The sequence below is a fragment of the Physeter macrocephalus genome, chromosome 11 (genome assembly GCF_002837175.3).
Source record: "Physeter macrocephalus isolate SW-GA chromosome 11, ASM283717v5, whole genome shotgun sequence".
In the NCBI taxonomy this organism is placed as follows: domain Eukaryota; kingdom Metazoa; phylum Chordata; class Mammalia; order Artiodactyla; family Physeteridae; genus Physeter; species Physeter macrocephalus.
In genome coordinates, this window is record NC_041224.1 from 136,459,629 (window position 1) to 136,472,160 (window position 12,532).

The window sequence follows — 12,532 nt, forward strand, 5'->3', positions numbered from 1 at the left end:
AACTACCATACGATCCAGCAATCCCACTACTGGGCATATACCCTGAGAAAACCATAATTCAAAAGAGTCATGTACCACATTGTTCATTGCAGCTCTATTTACAATAGCCAGGACATGGAAGCAAACTCAGTGTCCATTGACAGATGAATGAATAAAGAAGATGTGGCACATATATACAATAGAATATTACTCAGCCATAAAAGAAACGAAATTGAGTTATTTGTAGTGAGGTGGATGGACCTAGAGTCTGTCATACAGAGTAAAGTAAGTCAGAAAGAGAAAAATACTGTATGCGGACACATATGTACAGAATCTAAAAAAAAAAAAAAAAAAAATTGGTTCTGAAGAACCTAGGGGCAGGACAGGAATAAAGACGCAGAAGTAGAGAATGAACTTTAGGACACCGGAAGGGGGAAGGGTAAGCTGGGAGGAAGTGAGAGAGTGGCATGGACATATATACACTACCAAATGTAAAACAGATAGCTAGTGGGAAGCAGCTGCATAGCACAGGGAGATCAGCCCGATGCTTTGTGACCACCTAGAAGGGTGGGATAGGGAGGGTGGGAGGGAGACGCAAGAGGGAGGAGATATGGGGATATATGTATATGTATAGCTGATTCACTTTGTTATACAGCAGAAACTAACACACCATTGTAAAGCAATTATACTCCAATAAAGATGTTAAAAAAAAAAAAAAGGCTGGGCACAGCATATTGGATGGAAGGAACAAAAAGCACAAAGTGAAAAACAGCTTGGGTAGTAGAGGGAGAGAAAAGGCCTGTGTGACTGGAAGTGAATAAACGTGAAGGAGCAATGTGGATGGGGTTGGAGAGAGGGCAAGTGTTGTCACGGGCAGGAGTCAGGATAGTCTTTTGTGCAGTGGGAAGACCTTGGAGAGCCAAAGAAGGGAGGTGGACTTGTCCATGTTGCAATTTTCAAAGACTGAGGGGGAATGCATCTTGGGGAGGGAGGAAGGGGGCAGAACCAGGAGTTCAGTTTTAGTTGTTAGAAGTTTGAGCTGTGATGTTAAGCCTACCTTATTTGTTTTATTTATTTAGTTGAACTTCCAGGCATTTACTCTCCTCTCTCTTTACTGTAGCTAGGTCCTATGGAAACTCTGCAAATCCGCCCCAGGCATAGGACTGAGTCAATTAGTCAGGTTGGGGGAGGAGGAATAGCTATCAGATACTTTCCTTGCTCTGAGCGCTTTGTATTTGTGCTAACAGTTAAGCTATTGTGCCTCAGCTGCAAACCCACCCTTCTACAACCGGCTTTGTGATGCTGGGGTTACCCTCTGCAAAGCACATTGATGTTTTACCAGTGGGCTCCCTATGAGGCTTTGCAAACTGGAGCAATAGAGGGAAACTGGAAGACAGGAGGAAGGAGGGATTTGCTCCTTCCTGACTGTTTCCTGTGGGCTTCATGTTGGCTTCCTGTTCCTGTGAGCATCACCAGAGCCTCGCTTCTTTACCTTGGCAATGGTGGTTGAGTCCAGGAGCAGCAGTTGAATCCAGATTGCAGTTCTCCCAACATTTGCCAAACCTGCCTCCTCACCCCCACCTCAGGACGCCAGCCCCAGCCTAGCAATGACCCCTCCTCAGAGGGCTGAGCGTTCCAGCTCTGAGGGCCTGTCCTCCAAACTTCTAAGTTTTTATAATTCCAACTTCATTTTGTTTCCCTAGCCCTGTGGATGGTAGCTGCTTCCTGCAGTTGCTACCTGTGAGATACCTTCATGTTTTCCTTTTGACTCTTCAGTTACCAACTCTTTATATTCATGATCTCTGATAAAATAATTGGTGTTGTCTCTCTCCTGGCTACTCTAATTGATAGCAATTAGATCTTACCTCCTATATACCTGGCTCAATTTACTATGGTAGATAGAAAACTGAGACCAACTGAGCTTAAATAGCCCATATCACACATCTACTACGTGGTAGAGTTAGGATTTGAATTCAGTTCTGCTTTGTTTTGTTTTGCCTGAAGCTTGTGCTCTTAATTACTAGTCACCTTCCTACATTGTATGAAAAGCACATGGTTTTTCAACATTGAACTGTGGGTACAATTTTAAATTCTTTCATCATTTTTATTGCTTTTCTTGAACCCATTATCAGACCCAGCATTTCCCAAAACATATCCCAGGCAACACTATACTACAAGACCTAGGAAGAATGTGTTCTGGGCTCAAGTAACTTTAGGACCTGCCATATACTGTACTCTCCAGAAGAGCACAATGAACGTTAGCATAATGAAGGCTCTGAGGAATCCTGCAATAAAATTTAAATGTATAACCAGGCAGTTTCTCATAAATTTTCTGAATGGGGATATTCCAAGGATGTGGAAAAATGTGGGATTAATCAATATTTAATGTATCTTATGCAACAATAGCACCTGGTAAAGAGAAAGTTGTTGGTGCCAGAAGTCTTGGAATATTCTCATCACAGAGGTTGCTTTAAAGAATATTGGAGAAGGGGAGTCTGATCTTTGTTTAGATTATAGAAATATGACTTTAGACTTGTACATTTGAAAATTTCAGCTATTTAAAACTGTGGACACATTTCAATTGCACTTTCAGTTGGAAAAGATACTGGCAATTCTTTAATCAACAACAAAGATCAGAATTAGGATTTGATGATTTCTACAATGAGTAATTTTTACTTTCTTCCTCTCATGCCAATCTGTGACAACTTATCCCTCTAAAAGGTCTAAGCTCCTACTTTTGTAATCCTGACCTATACAAATCCTATAAATAGGAGTAGTTTTGCAGCACTTACATTTAATCTTTTGACTGTATTTATTTGAAAATTTATCTATGACACCTTATAAGATGTTTTACTGTAAAAAACTATAATTTCACACATTTGTCTATTTTTAAAAAGTGTGAACCCATCTGCATTTCTGTTTGAAATTGTGGTTCAATTGCTTGAATTTATATTTTATGTAAGTACCAGTTAATTCGTTTGGATTATACTCTTTAGAAATCAGTCAAAAAGACAGTGTACCTGACTAAATGTTCTAAAAACTAGAGTTCACCTTTCTTTATCTAACTCCATTCTAGAGAAAGCTGTCTCAAAAGTTTTCTTCATGTAATATTAATCAGCCTTAAAAAGGAATAAAATTCTGATACCTGCTGTAATATGGATGAACCTTGAAAACGTTATGCTAAGTGAAAGAAGCCAGGTGCAAAAGGACAATACATACTGTATGAGTCCACTTATATGAGGTACCTAGAACAGACAAATTCATAGAGACAAAAAGTAGAATAGTGGTTAGCAGAGACTGAGGGGAGGGAAGAATGGCGATTTATTGTTTAACAAGCCCAGAAGTTCAGTTTGCGAAGATGGAAAAGATCTGGAAATGGATAGTTAGTGATGGTTGCACAAACAATGTGAATGTACTTAATGCAACTGAATTTTATACTTAAGAGTGGTTAAAAGGGTAAACTTTATGTTATACATATTTTAGCAAAATTTTTTAAAAAAGACCTTTTCCTTATGGATTCAACATGTCCATCCAATTCATATTCTTGTTTGACTCCTGAAGAGTTACTAATCACACCTGTTATGGCATTTGGGTAGTGGCATTCTATTTACCTAAAACTGTGCTTAAGAAGTCTTTTTTTCTGGAAAAATTCTCTAAATTGAAGAACTGAAGAAAATTTGAAAACTATCCTTAGAGTGGTAAGAACTTCAGTGAAAAGTGAAAGCAGATTCCTCAAGAGTCCCAGTGCTTTACCTGAGGCTCGCCCAGCCAGGTTTACCCTGGGCCAGTTATCAGCCACGATCCCATCAGTATAAAAACGTGCTAGGGGTATAGGAAATTGGTGCTGGCCATTTGCACTCTGCCCTGGGCTAACAGAACACCAGCTTCCTATCTGAATGTGTGCCCCTCCCAACATTGAGATATTTCTGAACTACTTCTAATGAGATTTGAACTCAAGTTTAGTCTCCCTAAGCCACGGCTCCTGGGCCTCACCCAGCTTGCCTTTCACTGTTGCTATCTTAGCAGACCTGACTCCTGATTTAGCCTTCCCACATTCCATCTGTCACCAGTCCTGCAGTTTCTTCCTCCACATCTCTCTCTTCATCCCCTTGAATCCTGATTCAAGCCCTGGCAATCCTGTCCTCGGCCTTTTTACATGGCTTTTGAGGGGGCATGTCTTTGAAGAATGAAAAAGCATGCTTCTATGTGAGGCAGACCCAAGATGTAAATTAGGCAAATTAACATACTCTAATTTGTACCTACAAAGAAGGAAAACTAATACTTATCAGGTACCTCCTATGTGCCAAATAATGTGCCAGTTATTTTCAGACCTTATGAGAGCAGGCATTACAATTATTTTTAAATAATATTCTTAACACAGAAACTACTTTACTGTAGCTGTGCCTGCTCTTCAGGAAGCACACTAGATCCCAGTGGCAAATATTACACAGATAGAGTTCTATCTAATACAGATGCCAGTTTGGCTCACTTTCAATCAGTCTTCAAATTTCCTCACTCCTGGGCACTTCTGTTCAGTCACCCAAGTCTAACCTTTTCTTTAAAAAAAAAAAAAAATTAATTAATTAATTAATACCTGCGTTGGGTCTCCATTGCTGCACGTGGGCTTTCTCTAGTTGCAGTGAGCACAGGCTACTCTTCATTGCGGTGGCTTCTCTTGTTGCAGAGCACGGGCTCTAGGCGCACGGGCTTTAGTACTTGTGGCTCTCAGGCTCAGTAGTTGTGGTGCATGGGCTTAGTTGCTCCCCGGCATATAGGATCTTCCCGGACCAGGGCTTGAACCCGTGTCCCCTGCATTGGTAAGCAGATTCTTAACAACTGAGCCACCAGGGAAGCCCCCAAGTCTAATATTTTCATAGTCAATTCCTTCTCTACATCTTGGCCTGAGTAGCCTACTCTTGCCTCCATGCTCATCAGTGGTTCTGCACCTTTCCTGTGTACAGAGTACGGAGAAACACCTGGGCTTGTCTCCATTAACCAAGAAATGGTTTCCCTGCCTGCCAGCCATGTTTCTAGCTCACCTAAATCCCATTCCCCCCAGATTACCACCTAATCAACTGTTCTTTGGAAGTTAGAATTTGCTCTAAAACTCCAAGTCATGTGGATATTTAGTACTTGTTAGCCACTTTTTACAAAAAAAATTTATTGGTTATCCATTTAAAATATAGCAGTGTGTACATGTCAATCCCAAAGCCACTTCTTAATTATCCATAAAAACTGGGTAAAGGTTCAAATAGGAAGGTCCATATTTAGACAAAAATATATATTTAGTTGATAATATTACTTTCCTTCCTTCAGTCCTGACTTCACTCTGTGAGGAATAGTGAAACAGCATCACTGGATTTTATCTCCACTCCCTTTCCAGTCAGGGAAAAGGCTAAGAGGTGAGGGAAATCACAAGTATTGTGAACGCACAAAAACAAGGCAGGCTGGCAACTCATGAGTCATGCTCGTCTTCGTATTTTTTTAAAAACAGCTCAAAAATTAGCTAAATCAAGCTCTTTTCTTAGGTCACAGGCTGCTGTAAGAAGTACACTTTTCCAGTAGGTGGCAGTATTTTCTTTCTTCAGTTTAAGCAGAATTCAATTTGCCTCAAGGTTTTGTTGTTTTTGTTTCTTAGTTTTACTATTCGCTTAGTAAACTGCAGGTGACAATAAATAAGTTAATGAAACTGATTTTTTTTTTCACTTTCTTTAAAAAAATCACTCTTGGAGGCTTCCAAAATCCCCAGGTGGGGAACTTCTGCTTTGGCTGCAGATGATAGCAAGGTATATATTGAGATAGACCATGCTCTAAACCTTCTCCCCATTTCTTGATAGAAGTTATTACTAAGTACTAGCTAATGATAATAATGTTTTGGAGAAAATATTTCAAGATTTCCTGCCTCTGTAATAATAAAACAAAACAAAATTAAAACACTGAATCTAGAATTGTTTTTAGGGCAAAATATTCATTACATTATGCAGATACCCTTCCTGGCTGGTTAATGATGAGCTTAAGAAAATTATCCACACACCCTATTTTAATGGTAACACCTATATTTTTGCAGCTCCACAAGACCTTTCAATACCCCAACAGATGGTTAGGTGCTGTCACATGTCTCACTGGAACTAAGCGGTGCAGAAACTAGGTTTGAGGACGGAAGGAAGAAATGATTGAAAATCCAGGAACATATGCTGGAGTTAAAGAAGGAAGTGGTAAATCAGTGGAATAATATCTCAGATACTTTATCTTCAGAAATACTGTATTAGCCAAAGTAGGGGAGGCAGGATTTGAAGCATAGGCTTCACTAATTTATCAGAAGTACTCATAAAGAAAGCCTCAAGTTGCTGGAGAAATGTTCCAGGGCTCACTGTTTTCACTGAAAACACAGAGACAGCCTGGATTTGGTCATCAAGTCCTCCTGTGAATATTCGATTACTATTAGAAGGCACAGCGATTGTTAGGTTTTAGGGTATTTTTAACCAATCCTCTACTTTTGAGACTACCCGAGGGCACTTTCCCAGCCCTCCCTGAACTGCTTGGCCTCGGCGCTGCACCTCCACCCCCATCCTCTTGTGCGCGGCGAGGATCTCTGAAGCCCCCTGCCCGGCCTCGGCCTCGTGCACTCTGCAGGGCCAGATAAAGGCTGCCCAGCCCGGCGACTCAGACGCACTGACAGGTGGCCTCGCCCGCCTCCCTGCCGCTTGGGGCGGCGCTCCTCTCCGTTCCAGGCCCACAGCCGGAGCCGCAGCCGCAGCCCGCGCGCCGGGTGTAGCTCCCCGGCTGGCCCCAGAAGTCAGGCGGCTTCCCCAGGGGAGAGCAAGGCCGGAGAGGGGTGTGGGGCTAGCCGCGAGGCCGCCCACAGGAGCAAAGGGCATCCAAGGTCCGACCCGGGCGAGGGGTGAGCAGCCCGGGAACTTCTCGCGCTCCTCGGACCCGGGCCGTCCGGCGTCCAGGCTCTTCCAGCACTGCGTGCTGCCCCTCGGCCTCCTCCGCCCTTCGCGTCCTCGACCCCCGGAACCCGTCCACGCCTCCAGCGCCCTTGACCCCAGGTCTCTGTCACCCTCGGGCCCCAGTTGGGCCGAGGGGTCACCCGAGTCGGCGAACCACATTCCCAAGGACGAGCAGCCGGTAGCAGCACCGTCTCCGCTCAAGCGCCCTCTGGGTCCCCTCCGGCCCGCACTCCGGCGTCTCGAGCGCCGCGGCCCCTCCGGAACACGCAAGCAGCAGAGGGCAGGCATTCACTTGGACCCCTCCCCTTCCCAAAACTTCTTCCCTCCGCCAGGCCGTTCCTCCAACCCGACCCCTCTGCGCCATCCGGCTCCTCCCTCTCCGCTCCCCTCCCCTTTTCTGGTCCCCACTTAGGAATCCGCGCCCCCCCGACCCCCGCCGCAGGCCGGGCCCGGGGATCCTCCCCCGACTCCCCCCGCTTGCCGCCTCTGCCGCCGCCGCCCGGGTTCCTCTCCCCCCCTCTCGGGCGCTCCCTGCCAAGCCCATGATGTAATGGTGTATGTTAATCAGTAGCATGTGGGGAGCTCCGGCTCGGGCGGCTCAGTCCTCCGCGAGCCGACACTGGAGGCAGCAGGAGCGGCGGCGGCGGCGGCCCGGACCCGCAGCGCCGCACTCTCTCAGCGCCGCCCGCCCCGACGGCATGGCCCGCAGCCCGCGCTCCGGGCGCCCCCAACCTCGCTGAGAGCCGCTGCGGTCCCGGACCCGCGCTTGGGGCCGCGAGCCGTCAGGATGAGCCTCTCCCAGGTGAGCGCCGTCTCTCTCTTTTGCTCCAGGCAGGGGGCCCGTGGGTCACTGGGTCCCCTTCCCGGAGGAGAGAAGTTCTGGGAGCCGGGAAGTTCTGGGAGCCGGGAAACGGGGTGCTGGGAACGAGCCGCCCCTCGAGGGCTGGCTGAGTCGCTGGGCTCTCGTCGCCGTCCGCTGGCTGCCACCCGAACAGGGTTAGGACTGGGGGAGCCCCCGAAACCGAACTTTTCTTCTTTGCGGTCCTTCGGGGGCGTGTGCGGGCGGCGCGGAGCCGCAGTTCCCGCGGAGCCGCCCTGCCTGCCGGGGGAGGCAGTGCTGTAGGCTCGGCTGTCTCCGCGCTCGGCGTTCGCCCGTAGCCGTGCTGCCTTCGGCCTGGGACGCGCGGGCGAGGCGGTGGGCCGGACAGACCCGACCGTAGGCGGCGGCAGTGGGGGCAGGATGCCGACAGCGCATACACGCGTACACACTCACATACACACATACGCACACGCACGCACACATCTGATCGCTCAGGGCGAAGCAGGCCCTCAGAGACCTCCCGGGTGGGCTGGAGCGGCGCGGCGCGGAGTAGCCGGGGCTCCGGCTGCGCCTCCTCCCGCTGGACGCTGAGCTTTGGGTGGGGAGAGTTTATTTTTGTCTCGAGCTGTTGCCGCGGCTGCTCACGGCCTAAATCCAGAGGGGCGCCTGGCGGTGGAGATGCTGGTTGTTGCTGTAGATGGAGCTGCAGCCGTTCGGCTGCTTCTCCGGGAGGAGGAGGTGGCGGAGGAGGAGGAGGAAGGAACTCGGGCTGCTGCTGCCTCCGCCTCTGCTTTGCATTAGCGTCCCCCCACCCCCGCGCCCCTCCGCAGCCGCATTGCAAGTTTTCTGCGCGAGAAAGATCTGTTGCTGGTGCGGGCGTTTGCAGGCACAGTCCCCGAGGCCACCCCGGGTGGGGTGTGTGGGGAGCATTAGCCGTTCGCAGCGGCAGCAACAGGAAGCCGGGCGGTCTCCTCACGCACCTGGGAAGGAAGCTTCTTGCCCTTCCCAGAACGGGAATAGCTCCTCTCCAGCAACCGGGTGCGGAGAGGGCGGCCGGAATTTGGGGGACCAACCCCCCCGCGGGGCGCCCCCCTCCACCCCCTCTAATGCACTCGTTTCCCGCGCGCGCTCCCTCGCCGGCCGAGGTCTCACTGCAGCCTTTTCTCTGCTTCCAGTGGTGATCGCCACTCGGGAATGCGGGTGTGAAGGGTCCGAGCTGCCGCCCAGCGGGGGAGAGACCCCGGGACGCCGGAAATCACCATCCCGAAGCTGCGAGAAGAAGGCGGGGGGGAAGAGAGCATTCTTCAGTTTGTGTGCCTTGTGGGGAAATTTTTTTTTTAATCGTTATTTAAAAAAAAAAACAACAAAAACATTTCCGTGCTACTGTCTGTCATCATCTCTGGGGAAATCAGCCAGAACCACCAGAACGTAACTGAAACCAGACGAGAGAGGCAGGAGCCGAGGCAGTACCTGCAGCGTCCGGGCACCAGAGCCACCTTGGAACGGGAACGTGTCTCCGGCGGCCGCTGGGCTGCGGCTCCGCCAAACTTTGGGGCGGGCGGGGCGGGCTGGGGCTCGGAGGGGGCTTTGTAGACCGAGGGCCGCCCCCTAACCATGATGTTTCGCGACCAGGTCGGGGTGCTGGCGGGCTGGTTTAAAGGCTGGAACGAGTGCGAGCAGACTGTTGCGCTGCTGTCGCTGCTCAAGCGCGTGAGCCAGACCCAGGCCCGCTTCCTCCAGCTCTGCCTAGAGCACTCGCTGGCCGACTGCACCGAGCTGCACGTCCTCGAAGGCGAGGCCAACAGTCCCGGTAAGTGCGCGGCCGCCGCCGTCCCGCCGTCCTGTCCACGCCCCGCCCCCCTTCTCAGCCTTGGGCCTGGCCCCGCCCCCCGACCGCTGGTCCGTGGCGACAGAACCTCGAGGCCCCCGGGTCCTTGGCGTCTCCCGCCACCGGCCCCCGCCCCAGGCCCTGCCACCCATTAACATCCGCTGGCCGCTTCGTTTTTTTGCCCACTGTCAACTCCCTCAGTCCATTCCATGTGGTAGCTATGGTTGAGTGATTGATTTTTCTCTCGTGCAGTTTCCTGGGAAATAAGTAAGTCAGGTCACGTAGAGTCTGGATTTTCTGGGCTCTCCCCCCCCGCCTTTCTTCTTCTTTTGGGCAACGTGGCTCTCTGGATTTCAGCAACACATGAAGAAGCCTGGGACTGCCCTTCAGAAGACAATCTTTGATGAGGCTGTATGAGGAATACATGAAAATCCAATTTTATTATTCATTTTTTCCCCACGGATATTCCAATTTTAGAGCTCTGTCTTCAGAATAATTTGTAGGTGATGCTATAGATTATTAAAATATTTGCAGTTCGTATACTACGTGGTTATACTTAACTATCACGACATTATTTATATTGATATACATCTTGTAGAAAGGGTCTCATAGGGAGCAGGCATGAATCAGGGTCCTTAATGCTTTTGTCAGGAAACTTTACTGAACATAACAGAATTGTTTCCTATTACCCTGCTAGTGTATTTACAGACACCTCGACTAGCATAGAAAGTGAATGTACTGAAATGTTCAGCAGTTTGCTCTTTGCTAGCATGGGTGGTGACAGACTGAAATTATATCCGGGCCTGGGGGTGGGAGGTGAGGATGGGGGATGGGGAAAGGTCTGTTGGTTGTAATGTTGCATGGGGAAAATTCTTTAGTTCATGCTGCAGCAGGAGGGTGAACAGAGCCCCCAGTGTTTACACAGAGAAAAGAATGCAGGGTCCTCTTCCAGCTGTTCCATGTTAGAGCCGCCAGCCTGCAAGACTCAGCAGAGGGCTGGGCTGCCATTTGATGACAGGGTCCAGTCCAGGGCAGCAGGGCCTGGGAGACAACGAAAGTGAGTGTGCCGGCAGGGCAGCAAGAGGAGGGCTGGCCTGCTCCTCCCTCCTCCTCCCTGGTGTGGTGCCCATGGTGCTGGAAACACTAGGATGGGATGTTTCCATATATAGAATCATAGGCTGGCAGTGACTGCTGGAAATCCTCACAGCCCTTTTCCTGACCAGACAGGACTGCACCCAGAGGATCCGGTGCTGCCTAGTACGGTGGGCCATCCTAAGGGAGATCCCACAGGTCCCACTGGGATTCAGCCTGAGCCTAACAGCCCACCCTGTTGGTTAGTCACAAGGGTGGCAGTGGCAGGGCCCCCTTCCCTTTCAGTTCTGTGTTTATAAATAGCTGAAGGGCCAGTCTCCTTCATAAGGGTGTGGAAACATAACTAGGATAACTGATGACCTGCTCTCTTCCATTCTTTTTTTAAAAAATATTTATTTATTTATTTATTTATTTGGCTGCGCCGGTCTTAGTTGCCTCACAGGGGCTCTTTGTTGCCGCGTGTGGGATCTTATTTAGTTGTGGCATGCGGGATCTAGTTCCCTGACCAGGGATCGAACCCCAGCCCCCTGCACTGGGAGCTTGGAGTCTTAACTGCTGGACCATCAGGAAGTCCCTCTTTACTCCCATTCTTAATGTGACAGGGTAGCCTGGATCTAAACCTGCTTGATTTTGCTTTTTCAGGTTTGACAAGCAAGGTTATATAAACTTTTGCGTTTTATAGAATGCACAGAATTTAACCACAGTGATTTATGTTGAATGCTTGACCTCAGTGCTTGTAGGGGCTGTTTAAAACAATGATAATTAATCCTTAGGTTACTCAAATGTTAGAGGAACATTTTTTCCCTTTGAGTAAAGGAGAAGACTTTTCCCAACATAGTAGCCATCCATTTAGTAAGTGAAGCCATTAGATGTATGGAATTAAAAAGAAGTTGCTTAGCTTAAAAATCTTTTACTTTAATAAACCAAGAAAAAAATTGAACTTCTGTAAGTTTAAAAACATAATTTGGTTATTTTTCCCTTCAAAAAAACTTTTTTAACCATACTTATTTGTGTAAGCTGCCTACCTATTCATGATGCTAAATGCTGTAGATATATGAAACCATAACCATTATGTAAGATAGGGACCATTTTCCAGTTTCTGGATTAGTCTTTCAACCTGGATATTTTGCTTCCTTGGACACTTTGCACTTGTTTTGTTATGTGGCCAGGACAGAAATTTATTAGTGAGGTCATGTGATGGTTTGGTTTACTTCTGCATTAAGGGATCATAAGGAACATCAAGATTTGTCGTAGAATGCCTGACTGGAGCACAGCTCTCTTACGTATCTGGAACCTAGCCAAGAACCAGGCAAGGGGCAAAAATGCCTACTCAGCATTGGAATAGATGGTGTAAAGTCTGGGAGAATACTTCAGATGCTCTTTCAGAACTTACTCTTATTTTAGATAACAATCCTAACTTTTTTTTATTTGAAAAATGATCCATAGAATATATGGGGTAGCACATTTAGAATGGGGTGAGGAGTTGCTGTAACCAATGGTGAAAAGTGACCCCTGACAGCTTGACAACTAGGAAAGAAACAGAAAAATTATAACTTTAGATACTAGAGTTGCGAACAAAAGCCCTGAAGGTTTGGGAATATTAAGGTAGGAACCCTCAATCGGACTTGCAGACATTACTTTGTAATAACATAAATCCATAATTGCTATTTACCATTAATGAGAGTGAACTACCAAAAAAGACAAATTTTTAAATACACTCTTTGAGAAGAGAGGGAAATATGCCATAAATTTTGGAAATAGGGCTTCCCTGGTGGCGCAGTGGTTGAGAATCCGCCTGCCGATGCAGGGGACACGGGTTCGTGCCCTGGTCCGGGAAGATCCCACATGCCGCGGAGCGGC

At 48.1% G+C, this 12,532-nt stretch overlaps 1 protein-coding gene across 1 annotated transcript; it reads right to left on the reverse strand.

Annotated features, from left to right (window-relative positions):
• Positions 1–3,177: 3,177 nt before the first annotated feature.
• Positions 3,178–7,730, reverse strand: LOC129392546 (uncharacterized). Its single transcript, XM_055088440.1, has 2 exons — positions 6,014–7,730; positions 3,178–4,788 (listed from the first exon to the last, which is right to left on the reverse strand). Exon 1 carries the CDS (start codon positions 7,218–7,220, stop codon positions 6,447–6,449), a length of 774 nt encoding a protein of 257 aa, XP_054944415.1. The 5' UTR covers positions 7,221–7,730; the 3' UTR covers positions 3,178–4,788; positions 6,014–6,446.
• Between the last annotated feature and the right edge of the window lie 4,802 nt (positions 7,731–12,532).